Genomic DNA, 27,087 nt, shown 5'->3' with positions numbered 1-27,087 from the left:
ACCTTTTTTAAAAACTATGACCTTTGTCTTATTTGTATTTATTGACAATCCCCATTTCGTACAATACTGTTCTAAGATATCTATCTTTTTCTGTAGGTTCACAACGCTGTCTCCAAATATAGCGACATCATCCGCAAACAGAAGAATTGACAGTGCATTTATAGTCTCATCAATAAAAGCGCCACTATAGTCGCTGTTTATGATGTCGTTAACTGGTTCATCAATGTACATAATAAATAGGACTGGAGATAAGATACAACCTTGTCGTACTCCAGTCACTGGGTTAAATATTTCAGTCATACTGTACTTCGTACATCTAACAGCTGCTTTTGCATGAGTATACATTGAACGTAAAACAGTGCTAATTTTACCATGTAGACCATTGTTGAGAAGTATATATAGGAGCTTGTTTCTGTCAACGGTATCAAAAGCTTTTTTAAAATCAACAAAAATACAGTAACATTTTCCACGTTTTTTCCTTATGTACTTGTGGATAATCGAATTTAGAACAAAAATTTGGTCAATAGTACTGTAGTCTTCTCTAAACCCTGCTTGCGACTCGGAAATGATATCCTGTGTTGAAGCCCAAAGTTTTATACGTGTATCTAGAATACTTGTGAATACTTTGCTAATTATATCAAGTAGAGCAATACCTCTGTAGTTATTGGGATCCTCTCTATCCCCAGCTTTATATAACGCAACGATAAGACCAAGGTTCCAAGAGTCTGGAAAATTACCAGTGTTGAAAATCTCGTTGAAAAGACGTTTATAAAAAGGTAATAATATCAAACAAGTTTCCTTAATGGCCTCCGTCGGAATACCATCAGCCCAGGGAGATTTACCATTTTTAAGATTCTTAAGTGCATTCAAGATTTCATCCTTTGAGATCTCGTCACCCAAGATATCGTCACAGTCTCTACATTGTTCACAATTAACAACATCATGGTTTTCAAGAAATGTTCGAACATGTATATAAACCTGTGTGCAATCTGTTTCAGGGTCAAAGAGGTTACTAAAGTGCTGACATGATTATCAAACAATACTATAATCTAGGCCATATATTGAATTTATGTTTTTGAATGAGGCATGTCAGCAGGCTTTCCTTGATCTAACAACATGACATACATCCTGAATGTTTCAAACTACCCTTGTTCCAGCGAAATTCATACTGCATGTTATTGTTCAAAATTTAGCCCAACACTTAACCTTAGTTGAAAAAGTAGTTTCTATAAGTTTTTCACAACAAATACCGTTACTTTTTAGTGTCACATTAAGTCAATCTACATTCAGAATTGTGGAAAATGTCACACTCTACCTTTTGTCCGCCTCTCTTGAGCAGACGACATGGTCATGAGATAATCCCCCACAATTCACCATGCAGACAGGAAGTGCACTGTCTGTACTGGGTCAGTACTGGGCCGGTACAGTATTGCGGTGCAGTATTTACGGTAACCACCCATATGTGGCCCAGTACAGTTTTGATGTTGGTCCATTACTGGATCTATACTGTCGTACATAATGCCAGTACCAACGGTACAGGCCAGAACGATGCCAGTACTGGCCCAGTTACGTGATGTGTGCTGGGTATTTACTACTCACAATACACTCACCATTAGGGGTGACTATTGAGGGGAAACAACTATTGCGATAGCGATAGTCGATTGCAACATACTATTGCGACCAACTATTGCAGTGTTTTTTTCTCTCCTTGAATTGTCTCATTTGAATTCATTTCCCAAATGAAATAAAAACAAGTTGTAGTAGTTTCAGTCTCCTTTAATAGCTAACAAGAAACTTGAAACCCAGATCAAGTAAACAGTTAAGACATAAACTCAATGAAGTTGCAAGTCTGCACCCAAACAATATTTTTATTTATAAAACAGCATAATAGTAAATAAAAATAGAGTCATTAGATAGCCACGCATACTATCGATGCATCGATAGTTTTCCGTTTCTACCATCGATTACTTGCTATCTGAGACTCAACAATTGCAATCCATCGATAGATGCATCGTTACAGCTCTACTCACCATACGTTGGAAATGAGTTTTACCTGATGAATAGGAAACGATGGGTCTTGGTGCACTCTCCTACCCAGAGTTCCATGCGGCAAGCCAGCATAGTATCTCTGCCACTAAGCTGGGCCCCGTCTCGCATATCGCAATATACGCCTAGCTTTGTCGAACGTTAGCGCGCGCAAAGGGAGCCAGGAACCAGCTTACTCTGCCACAGGCCAGACAAATGTGACGATTCGTCAAATCTTGCAATGTCCATTCAATATAATGTACAGATTTCTTTAACTCTTTTATTTTTGACGAGTCTACACATCTAACTAAACATCTTTAATAGAATGGTTTAGTTTCACTGAGAAAATATCCAAAAACATGTAACACTATTTCGATTTGCGTAGTGATCCTTTGTTTACATAGGTTGTACGGCTCCACGTGCTGTCATCGAAGCTGATGGAGAGCAAACGATGCAGCCAGTTTAATATCTAAATATGTACTGTCATAGACCTTACTGTCGCAGTTGTGGAAGAATATATATGTAACAATGTAAAACATTATGAAGAGAGCGCCGAAAATCTTTCGTGAGTCCAGTCTCTTCTTATTATGAATATGCGCGTTTGATTACAAACAAGAGAAAAGTCCGGTCATGTGATATGCAAATTAGCCTGTGGCAGTGATGTTATGTCATCGCTGTGCCGGAGTGTGGTCTTGGTGTTGATCACTCAAGTCTTACAACGCCTTTTTTAATCTTTGAATTTATCCTGTTGTTGCTGAACTGTCTGGTTATTTGTGAAAGGGGCTGCTCATACACACCTTCCATTCCGAAAAATATGAAGTTTACAACTCACACTCAGTGTCAAAATCTCTTAGCCCTCATAGGTACTTTAAATTTCCCGCACAGAGCATCTTTAGTCCGCCTTCACTGCACATGCGCGGACGTGGACGGGAAGTTAAACATGGCGGATGTCTAATTACCAACGGGAGAGGATTTGGATTAGTGAGTGTAGTAAGGTAATGGCAGCTCATTTATTTTATGTAGAATCCCATGAGGCGAGACAGGCACGGACTAGAAATCCCTCAATGTGTCTATAGCTAATTTTCCAGTATGTTCCTTGTACATCGATTTGTAGAAAATTAAGATCATAACAACTTGGCTTTGAACTTGAAATTGTAGGATTAGGGGAAGACGGACGACAGAGACGTTACATTGCTGAGCACTTTGACGGAAGCACTGATTTGTTTACAAATGACATTAGACACGTATAATGGGGTATAATGTTTGTAGCTGGATGTTCCGAAATAAGAAGTGCGTGGCCACTTCACATTGTTTATGTATGAATCATACACCGCCCTGTTCAAATCTCACCTTATTGTGCAGCCACGATCGTTGGTTAGAATTTATGTTGTGTGCTACAAAACATGAAAACATGTAGATGTATGAAAACCACCCAGTATTATACAACAGTTTGTGTTACAGACGTTTTGCCTGAAACTTGAATGTGAAGTGAATATTGTTTGTTTTGGAGGATACATGAGGATATATTTGAAATGGTTTAGCTGACAAGGTAACTCTCTACATGATTTGTTGTTGACAGTTTTGTCACTGCAGATTAGTTAGTTATTTTGTTGAGTTTTCATGCATTAAATTGATATAATTACAAGGTATTTTTTCCTGAACTGTTATGTCATGGAATGTTCTATTGGACTGGGAGGAACATTTTGAATCAAGGCACCTCAAGGATTATTTCAATTATATGCACAATATGTTTATGTGTGAAACAAGATGGAATGCTTCTGTGTATTAAATGTTTTGTGATATAATTTAGATTCTTCAACTACCTCAATTGCTTCATGGTATATACTTTTTGCTTACAGTACAGGAATTGTTCAACATATTTAATCCTCTGTCTTTTTAAGTGTAGGGCGTAGATCATATTTCCTTCCAACACAAACAAGCTTGCATCAGGGGTGTATGTACATGTTCCAGTAAGTAGTGGACAGCGGAGTCAAACTTATGCATTGTATTGTGATTGGGAGTGCATTCATGCCTTAGTCAGAGCCACCTATAAAACATAAACTAGTATTTCATTAGTGAATTTTTGTAAATATGACTTGATTCAAATCTCTAGTTGCTCTATTCCTAGTTCTTATACTTTGACATATTCAATGATGCACAATAACCTTAAATATACTTCCCATCAAAGGTTAGACTCACTAGTGTAAATATAGCCACTTACTTCAGGCAACTGTTCTGAACTAAATTTTACAAAATATTCCATACTGTTTAAAGGTACTGTTTACACATGAACTAATGTATTGTAAAACAAATTCGTAACGTTGAATAGATTATTGTCATAAGTTTAATAAATGATAAAAATAGTGAAAACTGGCGAATTCTTAACAAAACTTTACACCAAATCGAAGCTGTTTACATGCATGATATTTGCACAAGCTATTCCGCAATTTGATGCATGATTCTCGTGCAGTTCATCTACATAAGGTTTGCAGTTGGTTCCCCCCATGTTAGTGGAGAAATCAATCTTCGATCTAACCATATAATATATAAATATATACATAACATATAGTGAGTGTTTTAAGTGAGTCTAAACTTTTGATGGGTAGTATATTTGATAGGCTGAATAATGTTAAAACCGGGTAACCCCTGTCTGCCCTGAAACCCATCTAGTTCTCTGTATACCGCTTACCCTCGACAGACTGTGTGACATTCCCTGTGGGCACCCACTGTCAGCTGTCAACTACCTATTCAACACTGGTGTTAACTGTCATGGGTATTGTGTGTTTCATGCTCTGTGTAGGAAAGCCATATTATATAATTATGAGTAAAGAGTAAGTGAAAATTCCACAATATGAGATGGCCATTAAATGTACCTAAAAAAATATGTATATGTAATTGACATTTAGGTGAGTGTACCATCTATCTACACTGACAAGCTCACTGTGTCAGAAGCTTAAGAACTGACATGGTTGTTATTGATTCTGTGTTAACTGTCACAACATCTGCATTGAATAGTGTCAAAATCTTCACTATATGTTGATCACCGCCCATGTAGGTCTTCCTGCTGGAGTTAGCATGTGAAGGGTCCTTTACAGGTTGTAAGTCTCTACTTGCTGTAATCTGTTTTCAATATATTGACTCCTTCAGTGACGAGTAGGATCACATTAGATCCGACTAATGTTGAAATGCATGTATCGTGTTTCTTTCATGTTAAAGTTGTTGTTACCCCAACATAACAGTTCATAATCACTGATAATGGTTGTGCTGGGTGACTTGACTGACTGACTGACTGAGTTTAGTTTTACGCCGCTTCTAGCAATATTCCAGCAATATCACGGCGGGGGACACCAGAAATGGGCTTAACACATTGTGCCCATGTGGGGAATCGAACCCGGGCCTTCGGCGTGACGAGCCAACGCTTTAACCACTAGGCTACCCCACCGCCCGCTGGGTGACTTGAAGCAGAGACTATGAAATGTATCGTGAATGTGATTTGCAGTATTTTGAATGGACATTGCTTTAGTATCAATCCATGTAATTGTGTTTTATCAATGAATCATTACTAGCGGAATTAATCATGACATCATTATGTTGGGATTAATTTTTTTTATTGAAACAAATAATTTTAATGTTATGTACAAATACACAACTGTGATTAACAAATTTCCGGACCTTTTACTTTTGTAAGTTTTTCCAGTGGATGTATTTGCATTGCAAAGCTTAGCAGAATATGATTTATTAACAGATTACTATCCTTTTCCTTTTAAGAGAATGTTGTAAGAACTCTGATAAATTTTGAAATTGGAATTTACTACAATAATTACATTCTATACAGCTGGCAGGTAATTGTCATGTTGATATTAAATATCATGCCAGATCAGCATGATCAGACAGAGCATATTCACAGACATTATTTGCATTTGTTCTCATGAAATGGTAACTAAATGAAACATTTGGGAGTTTGCCAAGATTTTATAATGGGATAGTATTATGTAACTATCATACTGTCAAATATTAGATTCAAGGGAGCATGGCAACACTCAGGATCTGCTGAATGGGTTTGAATCAAAGATTTAACCTGGTAATAAGAGAGATCTTCAACCATGGCAATAGTTGAACAATTCATGTCATTATTGTAATACAATGAGATAAAACTGTTCAAAATAGAAAATATAAGTTACTTAAGGGGTCCATGGCATAACCCTTATGTATTAAGCACTGTTTTGGGAGGTCCTTTCATTCAAGTGCTTCCCTTTATCACTGAAAACTTGAAGGACACACTTCATTTCTAGCACTGACTGTCATGGATATAGGCGTTGGCTGTGTTCAAATTGTGTTGTAGAAATGTCAGTATTAAAGTCAGTGTTGACGAAGAGATGACTACCCAGCCCATCTTATGTATGCTTCAGTCAGTAGGGTTAACAACGTGCTTGATGACAATTATGAACATAAAGTGCTCTTCCTCCTTTCTAGAGAGGGATGAGCAAGACATAGGCGATATGAGCACTCCAGTGTGAGGGAGATGTTTCCTGTACCACGTTGCTGAACAATAATATAATAGTGGGGGAAGAGTGACATGTACATATGACCAACAGGCTTTCTATGTAAATACATTTGCTGAGTCAGCTGTTCTGACATTACCATTGATCTAAGCTCCTTGTCCCTTTTTTGTAGCTTGAGAACTGAGCCTGTCATCTTGTTTGCATTATTATGTCACTCATTGTGTCTATTTTAGTCATCCTGTGGTGTCTGGGCACTGGTGCATCTACAACCAAAATATTGTACCTTTGAAGGGTATTGTCCACTGCCGTGATATTGATGGAAAATTGCTAAAAGTGGCGTAAAAACCATCCGCACTCACTCCAGTTTCTGCTGTAAATTTCTAAATTTTAACTTTTAGATGTTGAGAAAATGCTGCTGATTCATTTTAGTAAGCTGGCATCTGATTGGTCCATTGTTATGTGTTGTTGATTCCCAAGCTGAAACTAAAAGTTGACCGAAAGTCAGTCTGTAAAAGAAGTCAGTATGAATCGAGCAAACAACAAAGAGTTAAGATGTAATTAACAATGGTATTCTAACATTATCAAAGTTTACCAATAATACATATCCCAACAAAGGTATTGCAGTGGCAGTACAAAACACAGTGGTTGTACTAAAGGCAAACCACAGTGATTACGGCAACAAAGACAATGATGGTAATAATCACCGCACTGCAACAAAGGCCTAGTATCCAGGGTAAAACAATGAACTCCTGTTCCTGCTATGAAAAGGTGACATGGGGTAGTCATTCTCAATATCAGCCACTGATTTGTCTCGTGCAGACTTGAATGAATTACAGTCCACAGTCATGACAGACATGTTGCATGTTTACAGTGTACAGACACAGCACAAATATAATGTTGTATATATACTGAGAGAAAAGAATCACAGGAAAATGCAAGTGTTCCCTTCTTATTTTCCAGTTTTCATCGCCACAGCGCTATTCAAAGCTGGTAAACTGAAAAACTGGAAAATATTAAAGATCCCTTTATTTGTTTCTCTCAGATATTTCCTGTGACACATAGCAGGAATATTACATATTTACAGTGTACAGACACATAGCAGGAATATAGTGTTGTACATATTTACAGTGTACAGACACATAGCAGGAATATGTACATAGTGTTGTACATATTTACAGTGTACAGATTTACAGTGTATAGACACAGGAATATAGTGTTGTACATATTTACAGTACAGACACATACAGACACATAGCAGGAATATAGTGTTGTACATATTTACAGTGTACAGACACATAGCAGGAATATAGTGTTGTACATATTTACAGTGTACAGACACATAGCAGGAATATAGTGTTGTACATATTTACAGTGTACAGACACATAGCAGGAATATAGTGTTGTACATATTTACAGTGTACAGACATAGCAGGAATATAGTGTTGTACATATTTACAGTGTACAGACACATAGCAGGAATATAGTGTTGTACATATTTACAGTGTACAGACATAGTAGAACTATAGTGTTGTACATATTTACAGTGTACAGACATAGCAGTGTACAGACACATATAGTATAGTTGTACATATTTACAGTGTACAGACACATAGCAGGAATATAGTGTTGTACATATTTACAGTGTACAGACAGGAATATAGTGTTGTACATATTTACAGTGTACAGACACATAGCAGGAATATAGTGTTGTACATATTTTTACAGTAGCAGGAATACAGTACATATTTACAGTGTACAGACATAGCAGGAATATAGTGTTGTACATATTTACAGTGTACAGACATAGCAGGAATATAGTGTTGTACATATTTACAGTGTACAGACATAGCAGGGATATATAGTGTTGTACATATTTACAGTGTACATAGCAAAGACACAGTGTAGCAGGAATATAGTGTTTTACATATTTACAGTGTACAGACACATAGCAGGAATATAGTGTTGTACATATTTACAGTGTACAGAACATAGCAGGTACATATATACAGTTGTACATATTTACAGGAATATAGTACATATTTACAGTGTACAGACAGCAGGAATATAGTGTTGCATATTTACAGTGGAGTAGCAGGAATATAGTATGTACATATTTACAGTGTACATATTATGTACAGACACATAGCAGGAATATAGTGTTGTACATATTTACAGTGTACAGACACATAGCAGGAATATAGTGTTGTACATATTTACAGTGTACAGACACATAGCAGGAATATAGTGTTGTACATATTTACAGTGTACAGACATAGCAGGAATATAGTGTTGTACATATTTACAGTGTACAGACACATAGCAGGAATATAGTGTTGTACATATTTACAGTGTACAGACATAGCAGGAGTATGGTGTTGTACATATTTACAGTGTACAAACATAGCAGGAATATAGTATTGTACATATTTACAGTGTACAGACATAGCAGGAGTATGGTGTTGTACATATTTACATTGTACAGACATAGCAGGAATATAGTGTTGTATATATTTACAGTGTATAGACATATAGCAGGAATATAGTGTTGTACATATTTACAGTGTACAGACACATAGCAGAACTATAGTGTGTACTTCAGAAGGAAACACACACTGTCTTCATGCTGTATCCATACACATCCATCTCACTGCCTGCAGAGGTTGTATTGGTCTAGACACCATGACATGACAGCTAACAAGCGGAGCACTCAAGAGATTTGAGGTGTTGTATTAAGCTGTGGAGCATTTACTTAGTGTGGAATGTGATCACCAGCAATAAGTGGTTATTATTAGATATAATCTGATCTGCCACAAGATGTTAGTAATCAGGGTTCAGATTGATTGTGTGTTTGCTCCGCTGGTAGAGGTCAGCTGCATGTCCCAGCTCTTGTGGAGACACCCTCTCCCCTGTTCACCATATGGCAACTTCTTGCAGATAATTTAAACGTTTAGTATAATTACAACTGAACAAATATCTTATGACGATACATGGTAATGCACCTGTATGGGTTTTGTCCATTTGGTTTTGTTATAATTTTAATATACATGATGATATGATATGATGAGGATGGTGTTATAATGAGGGAATGTTTGTTGTGCTACATGTTTGCAGTCCTCCATGTGTCTTTCATTGCCAGGGTCATTTCAGAATAACAGGTGACAGCTGTACTTGTTGGTCTGGTCAGCTGACCAGGAGCTAGTGGTCCAGTGTGGGAAGAACTGAATATCTGTGTATGCACTCCAAGAGTTTCTTGTTACTTTACAGTCAGATACTGTGCTCGAAATAAAGGGGGCCCCTGGGTCTTTGTGGTCTATCAGCTTTCATTGGTGAGATCCAATAATTAATCTTGTGGCAATAGGACAGTTCTGTAGTAATGAAATGGTGCTGCAGTTTAGTGTCATATCATGTGATATTTGATCATTACTTTACTTACAGAACCTATATATATTTTTGTGAAGAATTTGGTGCTGTCAATATTACTAGATGTCCATTCTACTGAACACTCAGTCATTTCTGTATTGTGCAAAACTCTCTATTAGGTTATTTAAATCTAGAAACCCCCTTAAACCTGAACATAAACCTCATGAAAAGAACCCCTTGACTTTGACGCAGGGTTGCATGAGCATGATCACAGGGCGTGTCCAGTACAAACTCTGACACTTACATTACCACAGGAAATGTTTCACCCACTGAACCCTGTTCCCATAGTAAACTTTAATACAGGATAGTATGATATAATCTGATTACTTTCAAGTTGTATTTTAATGGCAGGCATCACAAAGACATTAAGCACCCAGTGTGGAGGACATTAAGCCCTTCGTCACTCATTAAAATGGTGGATTGCCTCAGACTTACAAATGACATACTCGTCCTCGAAGCAGCAAAATCATTGAACAAGTCAAGCATTTAGAGTATCTCCAGTTGAAAAGTTTATTTGTTTGACTCAACACCACTGTGGGCCAGTCCCTTATAAAGCCAGGTTGCTGGCTCCATGCATGGGCTCCATGCATGGGCTCTTCCTAATCTAAACTGACACAGTGGAAACATGGGGTCATTGTGACCAGTTAACAAAAGCCAACGTCTTAATGAGTAGTCTTGAGAAATGTTTAATTCAGTTGTGCAGCCTGTGCCAAAGGTTTACAAACCACTAGCCAGAATTTGTTCTTTGGAATTATTTTATTTTATTTGAACATACAACCCTCTACTTCCCAATATTACTGACTGTGATGAAATGTTTTAGACATGTAGCTGAAGTTGAAAAAATGTTATTCCCCCAGCTGACTTTTACCGTGTCTTCTCTTTGGATAACAAACAATAACAGATAATTTTAGCAATACAGTTTGCTCTACGACCATGTATTGTGTGATAAAGCACACTTTCGCCCAGAACTAGTATAGTTAAAGCACGAGGACGCAGTGATGCCTATACATTGTGACGAAATGTCAAAAAGTGTACATTATTGTCTGATAAAGTACTGTCGGCTCCTTTGATCTTTCACCGAATCATCTCAGAATAGTCTATAGGTTTACTACAGACAAATAGTTTTCATGATAATACTATCAAGTTTTATTTACAAGGAGTGAAATGATGCTTCAAAGTAACGATAGGATGTATTGCGATAAGCATTTTCACATCGAATCCCTTGGATTTGAAAATAAATATTTCAGAGGAGGTTCCAAAGGAAAAGCTAGTTGTAGCTATTAGTAGCGGATATCATTTCATTATCATTTACATGCTACTGATCCTATGTGTGTTGTCAAAGTGACAACAAAGCTCCAAATGAGTTTGTTTTTGAACTCAGCAAATACTATATTATCATTGTAATGATTATGAAAGGTGTCTGGTGTTTTCTGCTGGTACTTGCGTTAGTGTGTGTCAACATGGAAGCAGAAACCCAACTTCCATGTAGCAAGAAATTATCTTTCCCTGACTAGCAATGACCATGGTCACATGGGCAGTCAAAGTCTTGTGTGCTTTTGCTAAATGCAGAATAGATTTCAGATTCCAGGTACAAATTTAAAGTCTCCTTTCCATCACTTTTCAACCCTTTTAAACGATTTTTCAGTTTCAGCATCATTTGCAACATCCAATAAATATTGATTATATTCATTTAGGGTTTATTAAAAATCTGACTTTTCCCTGACACATGTTTGTAACCATGGCAACTGAGGGTGAAGGCAAGGATGAGAGAACTTCACTGTGAAAGTGCAGTATAACTGATGCAAGTGTCCATCATCAGCATGATCAGTGGAGTAGTATTTCCAGGTAGAAATCTCTCCCTCATAAACAAGCAGTGAGGTGCCCTTGTGTTACTGCAGATAGCATGTTGACAACACTCACAGTATGTGTCAGTGTTTATCATCGCAGGCTAAATGTTCAAAGAGAAGGAAGTAACTTCCAGCTGCCTTGATTGTAGCAGTAACAATGTGCTACCAGACACGTTTTAACCCACTGAGTGTAAATATTGTAATATTGTAGAAATATCATAATGATTCAAACAATAAGTGAATAATTTACTTGAACACTGATAAAGTCTCTTTCAGCAAAACTGTTTGCAGACATATTATCTTGTGACAATTATCCCTGACTAAACAATGGCTTGCTCTGTTCCTGTTTGCCATCAGGCAATAGTCTGCAGAGTACGTTTCAGGCCACGTCTTATGCTGTTGTAGCAGCCCAGAATCAGTTGTACTTCAACATGCCCAGAGAGCAGCTAAGATCAGTCCCCCAAATTAGTTCATTGTACTCATCAAGTGGATCAGGCTGGTTGTCAAACATGGGTTTCACGTGTAAGCTATATAATGTTCATTCCTGGGAAACTTCCTTCTGTGAGCTCGGGGCTTGACTGTCAGGCTCTGTGATGACACAGTGGCGTTACCAGTACCTGCTCCCTAGAGGGCACTAGGTCCACCGTGACACCGTGGTGTTACCAGTACCTGCTCCCTAGAGGGGCACTAGGTCCACCGTGACACCGTGACATGCTCAGTACCTGCTCCCTAGAGGGGCACTAGGTCCACCGTGACACAGTGGCGTTACCAGTACCTGCTCCCTAGAGGGGCACTAGGTCCACCGTGACACAGTGGCGTTACCAGTACCTGCTCCCTAGAGGGGCACTAGGTCCACCGTGACACAGTGGCGTTACCAGTACCTGCTCCCCAGAGGGGCACTAGGTCCACCGCGGACACAGTGGTCCACCGTGGCGTTACCAGTACCTGCTCCCTAGAGGGGCACTAGGTCCACCGTGACACAGTGGCGTTACCAGTACCTGCTCCCTAGAGGGGCACTAGGTCCACCGTGACACCGTGGCGTTACCAGTACCTGCTCCCTAGAGGGACACTAGGTCCACCGTGACACCGTGGGCGTTACCAGTACCTGCTCCCCAGAGGGCACTAGGTCCACCGTGACACCGTGGCGTTACCAGTACCTGCTCCCCAGAGGGGCACTAGGTCCACCGTGACACTGGGTCCACGGCGTTACCAGTACCTGCTCCCCAGAGGGCACTAGGTCCACCGTGACACCGTGGCGTTACCAGTACCTGCTCCCAGAGGGGCACTAGGTCCACCGTGACACCGTGGCGTTACCAGTACCTGCTCCCCAGAGGGGCACTAGGTCCACCGTGGACACGTGGCGTTACCAGTACCTGCTCCCCAGAGGGGCACTAGGTCCACCGCGGACACACAGGTACCAGTACCTGCTCCCCAGACTAGGTCCACCGTGACACCGTGGCGTTACCAGTACCTGCTCCCCAGAGGGGCACTAGGTCCACCGTGACACCGTGGCGTTACCAGTACCTGCTCCCCAGAGGGGCACTAGGTCCACCGTGACACCGTGGCGTTACCAGTACCTGCTCCCCAGAGGGGCACTAGGTCCACCGTGACACAGTGGTGTTACCAGTACCTGCTCCCCAGAGGGGCACTAGGTCCACCGTGACACGTGGTGGTACCTGTTACCAGTACCTGCTCCCCAGAGGGCACTAGGTCCACCGTGACACAGTGGCGTTACCAGTACCTGCTCCCTAGAGGGGCACTAGGTCCACCGTGACACCGTGGCGTTACCAGTACCTGCTCCCCAGAGGGGCACTAGGTCCACCGTGACACAGTGGCGTTACCAGTACCTGCTCCCCAGAGGGGCACTAGGTCCACCGTGACACAGTGGCGTTACCAGTACCTGCTCCCCAGAGGGCACTAGGTCCACCGTGACACAGTGGTACCACTCCCCAGAGGCACACTAGGTCCACCGTGACACAGTGGCGTTACCAGTACCTGCTCCCCAGAGGGGCACTAGGTCCACCGTGACACAGTGGCGTTACCAGTACCTGCTCCCCAGAGGGGCACTAGGTCCACCGTGACACAGTGGCGTTACCAGTACCTGCTCCCCAGAGGGGCACTAGGTCCACCGTGACACAGTGGTGTTACCAGTACCTGCTCCCCAGAGGGACACTAGGTCCACCGTGACACAGTGGTGTTACCAGTACCTGCTCCCCAGAGGGGCACTAGGTCCACCGTGACACAGTGGCGTTACCAGTACCTGCTCCCCAGAGGGGCACTAGGTCCACCGTAACACCCAGGTGGCTGCACATCTCCTCACATCCTCACAGCTGTTTCCAGGACAAATCACACTGGTTTGGAGACAAGTGACTGACTGACACGTGTGTGGCCAGGTTTAGCTTGAGTCCGTGTGGTGATTGTTTAGGTTTTGTTAGTAAAGACCTATCATTGTTATTAACACTGAGTCATTCTACTATGACGTTTCATTACGATTTCCGTGATAATCTCCCCCGCCCTGTCCTCGAGACGGGGGTTAGGAGTGGTTACCACCTGTGTAGTGGTACATGTTGTATTTGAATTGGGTAATATTTGCTGTGACCAAGCAAACTGATCAACGCACTAGAGGCAAGCCAGGCTGTGTGGGACAGCCCGGTATTTCTACTGTATGAAACACTTGGGCAAGATGGTGATATAGCAGTCTGCAGTCACACAGGTAACACTGTTACTAACGATGATAAACTCCGCATTCAGAAGGACACAAGTAAACCTGACAATGCAGGGGTGGAAATAACCCATTGCCCGACGTCTGAGTACAGTGTTTTTTTCTGTCGGGCAAGCAAATTCATATATCATACTGTACCGGCATCCAGTTGACTTTCCAATGTTAATTATGTTGTTTATTTAAAAAATTCAACAAGAAAACGGCCGGTATAGTGGAAAAATTATCAGGGCAAGTGATTTCACATGTGCCACTGTACCGGAGTACACTAGCAATTTTAAAGTTATTTCCACCCCTGCAATGGTGAAGGCACAGGTGAAAATTTAGTTGACAGTGGTAAAGAGTCAGGTATGGCAAGTTGAGGCACGGGTGGAACTAGTTGACAGTGGTGAGGACACAGATAAGACTTAGCTGACAATGGTAACAATGCAGGTATGTCTATTGTTGACACAGGGGACACAGGTAAATCTGTTGTTGACAGTGGCAGCGATATGGTAAAGTGGTGCAGAAGCTAGTTAATCTAGTTAGCAGTGACTGCAATTTGCAAGTTCTAGCTACGTCCCTCTGGCACTGTTGTCATGGTTGTGAAATGTGTGAATGGTGTACAGCTGCTTTGTTTATACATGGATAACAGTGTAACAGTACGTAAGAAAATATATTGATCCTTTTATAGCATGGCCATGATGGGTCATTGAAAGATGGAAAGATGTTTTACAAAAGAGATTGAAACAAATGCTTTGGTCAAATACAAATGTGATGTCTAGAGAGCTGATGTCCCTGTGTTCATACGTTCCAGAGAGCTGATGTCTGGTGGCGAGGCCAGTGTGTGAGAGTTGACCATGACTCACTCCAGCGGCCATGACGGACACTCTCAACCACCAGACCAAGACTCGGATTCTGGAAGAGCTTGTTCGAAACACAGGAGCAAACAGGGACTTTGCCCTCGGGCTTCTGCAAGGTGAGTGCTTACTGGGATATCTGACCCTTGGCCACCATCAGTCTGTTAAGTCACCAATTGCGTCAGAGATATTTACATTGGTGGTTGCTCAGGACCAGTTCTACCTCAATACATACATGAACTACCCATGTGTTTCAGAAAACAACTGGCAGCTTCAGGACAACTACAAGGAGATAGAGAAACTTTGTATTGAATCAGTGCAGGGGGCCAGAAATATGCAAAACCATCCAAATAATCGAGGCACTCCCATCCCCGTTCATCACATGGGGACCACTCCTAGGTCATTGCCTGGCCAGCGGGGAGGGGGAGCCTTCCCCCCGAGCTTCACGAACACTGGTGTAGGGAGGGCTGGTGGCTACACTGTTCCATCTAACCGACCAGGCTATGAAACCATGCCCATGCAGCGTCACACCATGGCCCACTCGGGCTTCCCCATTGTTTCAGATGATCTTCAACAAAACACAAGGGCAAGGTCACAAGTAGATCCAGCTTATCGTCCCACAGAGAGAATAGTACCGATCCATGTTGAAAGGGGGCCTGCTGTCAAGCTACCCGCTCCCACAATACCACAGTCTCAGAACCGGTCCAGTGAACCCAGACCCTTTCAGCACCAGCAGTATCAACAGCAGCAGCAACAGCCATCTCCACAGCAACACCATCGAGTCCTGCCCAACCCTCCACCACAGCAAGGCTTTAGGCCGCCACAGTTCCAGCGCCAGACCCAGGTCCAGGAGACCATGCCCCTCTCTCTGGAGGAGCAGAAGGCTCAGAAAGCCATGCCGCCGCCCCCAGCTCCTGGGCGGCAGACAAACACAAGGATGCCAGCAATGTCACTCCAGGCAGCAAACCAGCTGGAGATCATAGTAAGTTTGCTGTGATGGAACTGGATATAGAGAATCGCAACCCTGTTTCTTTTGGTTTCATATATATCAGCATTAGTCAAGTCTTGATGGAGCTCTACTTGGCATCCAAAGTCATTCTTCCAATTTATTGAGTTTGTAAACTGTCATAAACACGGTGTTGGGTGTACATCAAACCAGCTTCAGTGGCAGAGATGAGTGGTTACACTGAATTAGGACTGAATGATTTGTATGCATTGACATTTGAACATTTAATTTTTTATATATTTTTAAACATTACATTTTGTTTTACAGCTCCTAAATTAAAGCGAGGAATTTCCAATATAATGGAGAATGTAAATTTGGTGTCTGAGGCCAGGTCAAGCGTGCTTCATGACATTGAGGAAGACAGCCATGATCACATGTACCTCCTTACCTTTCTGCTCCCGGACCTGACCGTGTACTCTGAGGACTTCAGGGCATACCTGGAGAAGGACCTGATAGAGACTTCTACACTAGTGTCTCTTGAACAAGCAGGTTCGTATCATGTGATATGTGGCTAATCCTTGCTGTGATGGTGTATGATGGATCCATGCTGTGATGGTGTATGATTGATCCATGCTGTGATGGTGTGTGATGGATCCATGCTGTGATGGTGTACGGTTGATCCATGCTGTGATGATGTATGGTTGATCCATGCTGTGACAGTGTATGATGGATCCATGCTGTGATGGTGTACGGTTGATCCATGCTGTGATGGTGTATGGTTGATCCATGCTTTGATGGTGTATGGTTGATCCATGCAGTTGATCAATGCTGTGATGTATGATGTTTGATCCATGCTGTGATGGTGTATGGTTGATCCATGCTGTGATGGTGTATGGTTGATCCATGCTGTGATGGTGTATGGTTGATCCATGCTGTGATGGTGTATGGTTGATCCATGGTGTATGGTTGATCCATGCTGTGATGGTGTATGGTTGATCCATGCTGTGATGGTGTATGGTTGATCCATGCTGTGATGGTGTATGGTTGATCCATGCTGTGATGGTGTATGGTTGATCCATGCTGTGATGTGTATGGTTGATCCATGCTGTGATGATGTATGGTTGATCCATGCTGTGATGGTGTATGATGGATCCATGCTGTGACGGCGTATGGTTGATCCATGCTGTGATGGTGTATGATTGATCCATGCTCTGATGGTGTATGATGAATCCATGCTGTGATGGTGTATGATGGATCCATGCTGTGATGGTGTATGATGGATCCATGCTGTGATGGTGTATGGTTGATCCATGCTGTGATGGTGTATGATGGATCAATGCTGTGATGGTGTATGATGGATCCATTCGGTGATGGTGTTTGATGGATCCATGCTGTGATGGTGTATGATGGATCCATGCTGTGATGGTGTATGATGGATCCATGCTGTGATGGTGTATGATGGATCCATGCTGTGATTCTGTATGATGGATCTATGCTGTGATGTGTATGGTTGATCCATGGTGTGTATGATTGATCCATACTGTGATGGTTTTATATATGTTTCAAGGGAGACTTAACTGGTGGGCAGAGATGAGAATCTGTCAGCGCCTTCTTCCCATGGCCACCTCCGGAGATGGCAACTGTCTCCTCCATGCTGCATCACTAGGTACAATAAATTGCTGTCCTACTGTCACTTGGTACTGTACAATAATGTCCTCTCACTAGGTACTGTACAATACTGTCCTAATGTCACTAGGTACTGTATAATATTGTCCTACTGTCACTAGGTACTATACAATACTGTCCTACTGTCACAAGGTACTGTATCATAATGACTTGTCACTTGGTACTGTATAATACTGTCCTACTGTCACTAGGTACTGTACAATAGTGTCCTACTGTCACTTGTACTGTATAATACTGTCCTACTGTCACTAGGTACTGTAAAAACTGTACTGTCCACTGTAGGTACTGTACAATAGATGGCCTACTGTCTCTAGGTACTGTACATAATAATGTCCTACTGTCACTTGGTACTGTACAATACTGTCCCTGTCACTTGGTACTGTACAATACTGTCCTACTGTCACTAGGTACTGTACAATACTGCACTGTACAATGCTGCCCTACTGCCACTCAGGTACTGTACAATAATGTCCTACTGTGACTAGGTACTGTGCAATACTGTCCTGCCACTAGGTACTGTACAATGATGGCCTACTGTCACTAGGTACTGTACAATGATGGCCTACTGTCACTAGGTACTGTACATTAATGACCTACTGTCACTAGGTACTCTACTACAATACTGCCCTACTGTCACTTGGTACTGTACAATAATGTGCTACTGTTACTAGGTACTGTACAATAATGTCCTACTGTTACTTGGTACTGTACAATAATGTGCTACTGTCACTAGGTACTGTACAATAATGTCCTACTGTCACTAGGTACTGTACAATAATGTCCTACTGCCCTGTGCTAGAGCACATGGCTGTGCTTAAGATGTGTCTATGTGACTCTATTTTTATATATTGATGAAGTATGTTTATATTTATCACAGCTTTGAGACATCACAGGAAAATGAGTTACGTACTGTATTAATATGTATTAGATCTTTGAGACTTCACAGAAAAACATTTTAGAAATTATACATTTGGGCACTTCATGCAAACTAACTTGATTTGAACCAGTTCGCATTCATTATCACCGCAAGTGTTACTTACACAGATCAATTTTGAAGGACCCACATTATGTGGGCACTGACTACGCATGTATTAGTACAGACTCTGTTGTCGTTGACAGCCATGTGGGGCATCCATGACCGACAACTGATACTTCGCAATGCTCTCTATGCCAAGATGACCCGGGGAAGCTGTAAGGACAATTTGTACAGGCGGTGGAGGTGGCAGCAGACACTCTCAAATAAAGAGGTGAGTTGCTACAATAGATACTCTTAAGTATACTGGTGAGTTGCTACAATGGATACTCTCAAATAAAGAGGTGAGTTGCTACAATAGATACTCTTAAGTATAGTGGTGAGTTGCTACAATAGATACTCTTAAGTATACTGGTGAGTTGCTACAATGGATACTCTCAAGTATAAAGAGGTGAGTTGCTACAATAGATACTCTTAAGTATACTAGTGAGTTGATGCAGCAGATACTCTCAGATGGATAACGCTCTCTGATAAATGTGAGATGCTTATTCTTGTTTTAACCATGTGTGTCATGACTGTAAGCCAGGGGAGATGCCAGTAACTGATGTTGGCCACAGGAGATCCCAGTAAAGGATTTTGACCAGGGGAGATCCACGGTAAGGGATGTTGGCCATAGGCTGTCCCACTAAGGGAAGTAAGACAGGGGAGATCCCAGTAAGGGGTGTTGGCCAGAAGAGATCCCAGTAAGAGATGTAAGCTAGGGCAGAGATCTCATAAGGGGTGTAGGACGGGGGGATCCCAGTAAGGGGTGTTGGCAAGGGCAGATCTCTGTAAGGGTTATAATCCAGGGTGTTAAGGCATGTAGGAATGGAGATCCCAGTAAGAGGTGTAGGACAGGGGAGATCCCAATAAGAGGTGTAGGAAAGGGGAGGTCCCAGTGAGGGATGTTGGCCAGGGCAGATCCCAGTAAGGGGTGTAGGACAGGTGAGATGCCAGTGTTAGGACATGGGAGATCCCAGTGAGGGATGTTAGGGCAGATCTCTGTAAGGGGTGTAAGCCAGGGGAGATCCCAGTGAGGGATGTTAGCCAGGGAGATCCCAATAAGAGGGTGTAGGACATGGGAGATCCCAGTAAGGGGTGTAGGACAGGGAGATCCCAGTAAGGGGTGTAGGACATGGGAGATCCCAATAAGGGTGTAGGACGGGAGGGGATCCCAGGCCAGGGGGATCCCAGGAAGGGTGTAGGGATAGTAGGAGATCCCAGGAAGGGGTGTAGGACAGGGGAGATCCCAGTAGGGAGATCCCAGTAAGGGGTGTAGGACAGGACAGTAAGAGGGGAGATCCCAGTAAGGGATGTTAGGCCAGGGAGATCCCAGTAAGGGGTGTAGGACAGGGGAGATCCCAGTAAGGGATGTTGGCCAGGGGAGATCCCAGGAGAGGTGCGTAGGACAGGAAGGGAGGTTGGCCAGGGAGAGTGTAGAGGTGGGACATGGGAGATCCCAGTAAGGGTGTAGGACGGGGAGATCCCAGTAAGAGGTGTAGGACATGGGAGGGAGATCCCAGTAGGGCAGGGAGATCCCAAGAGGTGTGTAGGACAGGGGACAAGGGATGTAGGGGAGATCCCAGGAAGATCCCAAGGGGTGTAGATCCTAATAAGAGGTGACAGGGGAGATCCCAGGTGTAGGGCCGGGAGGGATGTAGGACAGGGAGACAGGGGAGATCCCAGTAAGGTGTAGGGACAGGGGAGATCCCAATAAGAGGTGTAGGACGGGGGAGATCCCAGTGAGGGATGTTAGTCAGGGGAGATCCCAATAAGAGGTGTAGGACGGGGGAGATCCCAGTAAGAGGTGTAGGACGGGGGAGATCCCAATAAGAGGTGTAGGACAGGGGAGATCCCAGGAAGGGATGTTGGCCAGGGGAGATCCCAGGAAAGGATGTTGGCCAAGGGAGATCCCAATAAGAGGAGTAGGACAGGGGAGATCCCAGGAAGGGATGTTGGCCAGGGGAGATCCCAATAAGAGGAGTAAGACGGGAGATCCCAGTAAGGGATGTTGGCCAGAGGAGATCCCAGTCAGTGATGTAGGACAAGGGAGATCCCAGTAAGGGAAGTTGGCAAGAGCAGATCTCTGTAAGGGATGTAAGCCAGGGCAAATCCTAATCAGGTATTTAGTCTGCAGTTCTCTGTAAGGGATGTAGGCCAAAGTAGGTATCCAGTTGTGGTTTAGTGTTTACTAGGAAGTATGTATTGACAGTGTTGTATGTGTGTTCCAGTCTGGCCTTGTGTTGTCTGAAGAGGAATGGCAGGCAGAATGGGACAATCTGTTGAAGCTTTCATCACCAACACCACGCACATTTCCAGAAACAACAAAGAGAACCAGCTGCTGTGACAGTCCGGTCACTCACGGGTACATACAACACAGTTATTTACATCACAAGAAACTTTCTTTGAAGTCACAAATCATTTGGGGGTCTTGTGTCAGACCTGTTGACTCTTCCATAGTTTTTGTAGGTTTGAATAAATATTGCACTCCTTTTAAGGTGAAGAAATGGATTTTGAGAATATCATATGGATCATGTTGTTAACAGATGATTGAATAGTACTTCCATTTTGAAAGGAAATACAGTAGATACTTGTGCAGATTACATTTTCAAAATGGTATTGATCATTTTGCTATGAACTGAACCAAGTGCACATTTCGGAAACATGCTTGCTGCATTAGGGGTAATAAATATTGAGCAGATGTTTGGAATCACTACCATAAAGCTGATTACCTTGCTTAGTTTGTGTCAGCGAAGAAAACAATGTTGAAACCGTGTATTCAGTCCAACACTGTGATACAAGAATGATGTTCTGCCTCCAAGAAGGCACATTCAATCATTAACTGTAATGTGTGTGAGAGTGACTTCACCTGCTCTCACTCTGGAAACAATGATGACTGATACTTAACTGAAACTGCAAACAGATTCTTATTAAACTTCTGGAGTGGTAAGTGAAGTTCAACACGTCTGAGGGATTGTTAAGAAGGTTACAAGGGGCTTAGAAGTAAGATATGTTAATTAACAGAGTTGTGATTGCCCTTTGGTGACATTCTTTGTTTTCACTGCCCTGATTATGTATTGTCATATATGTATTAACAATATGTCCTGTAACCATTTCGAGGACTATGTGTGTTTCAGCAGTACGTCATGTGACCCCGTGGTGTACGAGAGTCTAGAGGAGTTCCATGTGTTTGTGCTAGCGCACGTACTGCAGAGACCAATCATTGTTGTTGCTGACACAGTCCTGAAGGACTCGGGAGGAGAGGCCCTGGCCCCCATACCATTTGGAGGGATTTATCTCCCCTTGGAGTGTGAGGCAAAGATGTGCTACCGCTCACCACTGCTGCTGACGTATGATGCTGCACACTTCTCCGCACTGGTTCCTATGGAGCAGGAGGTCTCCCCTGATGACAAACCATTTCTACCCAGTAAGTACCTTTCTAACATTGCCAACTTCATACCAGTAATCTTGTGTGCATTCGGATTAGGTCCCCAGCAACCCGTGCTTGTCATATAAGAGGTGGAATCCCTAGAGGATTTGGGTTAAGGATATAAGAGGTGGTGGAATCCCCAGCTTCCTGTGCTTTTCATTATTGATAATGGGTAGCCTAGTGAGTGTTCATACTGAAAATCTGAAATCATTCTCTCAGTCATTATATAAGATGGTGTCCCTGTTACAGTTGCGATTCCCCTGGTGGACCCAAGCTTCCAGCTGCTTCCACTTCACTTCCACATTGATCCTGGTCCACGGTATGACTGGAATAAAGTCAGCAGCAACAAGAAGGTGGCAGAGCTGACGTCGGAGGACAAACTGAACTTACTGCAGCAGTTCATGAATGTGGAGAAGCTTCAGATCCCAACCCTTGACACTGACTACGACAGCGATAAGCAGTCCTGTGGCTCCTATGAGTCTGATGACAGCGTAGGCTGTGTTGGAAACAAGGAAAAGAAAAAGGATGCCAAGGTGTCACAGCAGATGCACAGCGTGGCCAAACAGTTTGGGAGCATTGGTAAAAGTATGGGCAAGAAAATCAAGAAAAACTTTGGGAATATTGGTAAAGCCATGAAGAATATTGGTGACCCTGACAAAAGCAGTCGGCGCCAGTCTGTGGGGAGTGTTATCACTCAGAGTACTAAGGTTATTGCAACCATTGCTACTGATATTGGTCGCGATAGAGTGTGGTGTGCCAGGCTCAGTGTGAGCAGGACGAAGATGCAGCAGGAGCTCGTCAAGAACTATCTCCACACATCAGAACAACGCTTTCGAGAAGGACAGAGACTTGTGGCGGAAAAAGAATGAAGAGATTCGTAACCGAGTCAGCACCCATTCAATCGCCTCGACTGTGACCTGTGTAACGCCAGGCTGTCAGATGTTTGGTACAGCCGAGACTGCATATCTGTGTTCAAAGTGTTACTCTCAACAAAAGCAGGAAGCCATTGACAAGGAGAAGCAGCGAGGGCAGTTTGTGTATAATACTTTCCCAGGCAGGAACAAGGGGGTGGAAGAAGCGACCATTGTCAAGTTGGGAAAGTCCAAGTTCTACACTGGGGTAGAGGATTATGGTCCTGAGAAACCTGCTCTGCAGGATTCCAGACTGTCTGTTGTTGCTAACATGGACCGCCATCAGTCTCGCTCTGTTGGGGATGTGTCCCACATGGGTCAACATGGCCTGCATGCACGAACTCCGTCTCCTGACTATGACAATGTGGACTACAGGATTGCAGACCCTCAACACCAGAGAAGGTCCAGTTCAACTTATATTACTTCCAGTCAATCAGCTTCAAGACCTCCTACTGGTTTCAACCAATCAGCTGCAAGGCCTCCATCTGGTCTTAGCCAATCGGTTTCGCGGCCAACATCAGGTGTGAGCCAATCAGGTGTCCAAGTCCCAGCAGACCTGTCCCAGTCTAATCCTCGTTTGACCACAGGACCAGCACAGATTGGCCAGCGACAGTATTCAAGTAACAGATGTAGAAATGATGGTTGTGATTTTTTTGGGAGTCCTGAGTTAGATCATTACTGTTCTGGGTGTTACAAACAAAGGCAACAGTCCATGCACACACAGGCCCGAGCTCAGACTCGACTATAGCCCAGCTGATGGGGACCACAGCTCATTTAGGCCTCTCACAATGTGCTACCGGGCGGTGTCATCTTTATACAGTTTGGAATATTTTCTCATATTTTTAACTAATCCTGCACTACTTACTTCCTGCATCTATTGCTTATGACTCGAAACGTGGCTGTGCCAGACGATTGATGTTGAAAAGCGTAGACTGTGATCTCTTCCTGGTCTCGGGTAAACATCCGTCAGCACATGCATCACTGGAAGGTGACGTCAGCCACCTTGTAAGGTTGTATTCCCCTCCCCTCCGGCTTGGGGAATACAACCTTACTCGGGACTGATAAAACCCCGTATTTCCCTTGACACGATGTGATAATTTATAATGTCAGTTAAGGAGTAACACTTGGATAGACTCAGGTCCATGCCTCTTACTGCATTCCCTAAAGCTAATAATGCTTTAAGAATCGTGTGGCCTTTTGCATTTAAGAGTATATGGCTTATATGCAAATGACCACAGATGTAATCCCTCTCTGTCGACCAGATTCCACGATCGAAGGTGTCTTCGTTCATGATATTTCTTCCCACGAGGCATGATGTCGCTGTGTGGGAAAAGAGTTGTTCCGAGGGAAACAACTGGGTGTGTCAGTTAAGGAGCAACACTTTGAAAACTCAAGTCACTGCTTTTTACTGCATTTCCCTAAAGCAAATCTCGCTTCAAAAATCGCGTGGTCTTTTTCATTTAAGCCTACATGTCTTATATGCGAATTACCACTGAGAGATAGTCACTGTCTGTTGACTATGCTTTTTCTTCCCATGAAGCACGCCGACGACGTATGGGAAAAGAGTTGTTCCAGAATAACTGGGTGTGTCAGTTAAGGAGTAACGCTTAGGTTAACCCGAGTCACTGCTTTTTACTACATTTCCCTAAAGCTAATAACGCTTTAAAAATTGTCTGGTATATTCCATTTAAGACTATGTGTCTTATATGCGTATTACCACTGCCTGATCGTCACTCGCTGTCCGATCTAGGTGTGACAGCGGTTTTCCACCACCAAGGCGCACTTGATAACATTGACTGAGCTGTCTTTGTTTACCTTGCGAGGCGATCCCCACAGATGACACACCCTCCATCCTGCCTGTCCGATAAATGTGCAGGAAGTAAGTAGTGCAGGATTAGTTAAAAATTTAGTAAAATCTAAATATTTTTTATATTTGTATACTTATCCTGCACTACTTATGATAAGGGCCCACCCTGCGCTTTCAGCTACCTCCACTCTTTGTTTTCATCTGTGGGATTTACGGCAATAATCAGAGGTGGCTGACATCACCTTCTGGTGATGCGTGCGCAGATGGATGTTTACCCGAGACCAGGAAGTGATCAAAGTCTACGCTTTCAACATCAATCGTCTGGCACAGCCACATTTCGAGTCGTAAGCAATAAGTGCAGGAAGTTAGTAGATTTTACTAATTTTCCTAATATACAAGAAACTTGTGGAGCAAGAGTGATTTGTTTTGATGATTTTGTCTTAATTAATCCTACGAAAAGTAATGAAGAAAGTTAGGTCATTACTGTGGGCTGTATTTGTCTTGAGTTTGGTGATTGTTACACACTTTAAACATTTCTCTGTTTGAATAATAATCTTTGTCATCTGGCAAGCAAAAGTGAAACTGTACACTGTAGCCCAAAGCCAACATCTAAGTAAGTTAATGTCAGCCCTGGTTGCCCGCTCTCCGAAGCCTGCTGGAGAAGCCCAAATGAGCTGATGGAGCACTGTGCCTGAGATACAGCCCTTCGAGAAGCCTTCACAATCCTCAGGCCAACTCCTCGTAGACACTGGTAGCATTATGTTGTGGAAGTGCATCGTCAATGCAATATCATTTCAAGGTTTCTACAGCAGAGTTACTATGATTACCACTGTTGGTATTTGCAAGAACATTGCATGCACTGTATTTGTAGAGTAGAGATCAATTCTGTATTTTAACATGTTCAAAGGAATCCACTTGTGTGTCCATGATTCTTGTCCCTTTATGCCTGTGTTCTGAAATGATTTTATGAAGCTTTTATTAACAGAATTTATGTTTACACAACATAATAATTTCAGCCTACATATTTACATATGTTGTATATGAAATGAGTGTACAGTTAGTGTTGTATATAGCATGTCTGGCCTGTGTATATACCTGTGTATATTTATTGGTGTGTCATTGTTTTACTTGCCTGGTTTGCGACACGGCTGGCAAGCTACTGCAATCTCACTCCCGCTGATGTACAATTCACATTAACACAGCCCCTTCCCAGTGCAGTGGCAGTTTTAAGAACCATGGGCTTAAGATAGTCATAGCACAAGGATGGGGCCCTGGTGTGTTATAGATAGAAATCCAGTCACACATGGTTTAGAATGATGTAAAGGGAAGGGGTAAGGTTGACCTGTGATGGTAGCATATTAGTGTTTTATATTTATTGATCCTCACATACTCCTCTGTTCACTTATTGATATATATTGGTTTACATTATTCATTTACCATGTGGAAGGAAAATCAGATTTTGAGAGAAAATCTTTAATACTGCATGATACAATTATCAAGTAAAGCCAAACGTAGTTATGGTATTTGGTACTGTTATTCATGTTACCATGGTTACAAGAGAGCATGTTAATGTTTTTTCACACATTTGAAGCCATGGAGACAAAATGATTGTAATACGTGGTGGATTTGGGAATGTCAATCTATTCATATGGTACTTGTGGACTGTATGTACATTATGCTGAAACCTACCATTCATACAGGGTCTGCCATACTCACAACATTCAACATTGAAGCAGACTGGTTTTATATTTATTGTTTCATTTGCTGAAAGCCACATGAAACCAAAGATTTAAGGAGTCTGTAGTTTTGTACAAAGATATTGTGGACTACATTCAGACATATCATCGAGTTATTTTGGAGATGCTTCATTGACATATTTACCCCATTGTCTGCTGTCAGCTAGAGCTAGGGTATTTACCCCATTGTCTGCTGTCTACTACAGT

The 27,087-nt window shown here is 42.6% G+C and overlaps 1 protein-coding gene across 1 annotated transcript; it reads left to right on the top strand.

Moving 5' to 3' along the window:
- The first annotated feature begins 2,923 nt into the window (after nt 1-2,923).
- LOC124289014 lies at nt 2,924-26,662 on the top strand. Its single transcript, XM_046725613.1, is given in 11 exon segments — nt 2,924-3,020; nt 15,310-15,471; nt 15,610-16,187; nt 16,190-16,334; nt 16,626-16,847; nt 17,866-17,964; nt 19,104-19,231; nt 21,228-21,361; nt 22,134-22,423; nt 22,676-23,256; nt 23,258-26,662. Coding segments are annotated over 10 exon segments (3,105 nt in total). The 5' UTR covers nt 2,924-3,020; nt 15,310-15,371; the 3' UTR covers nt 24,086-26,662.
- Nucleotides 26,663-27,087: the final 425 nt, after the last annotated feature.

This window comes from Haliotis rubra, unplaced genomic scaffold (genome assembly GCF_003918875.1).
Source record: "Haliotis rubra isolate DU_JTF1 unplaced genomic scaffold, ASM391887v1 Scf43, whole genome shotgun sequence".
Taxonomy (NCBI): Eukaryota; Metazoa; Mollusca; class Gastropoda; order Lepetellida; family Haliotidae; genus Haliotis; species Haliotis rubra.
Note: the sequence above shows the minus strand (reverse complement) of the source record. Positions and strands in the feature narration are given on the sequence as shown.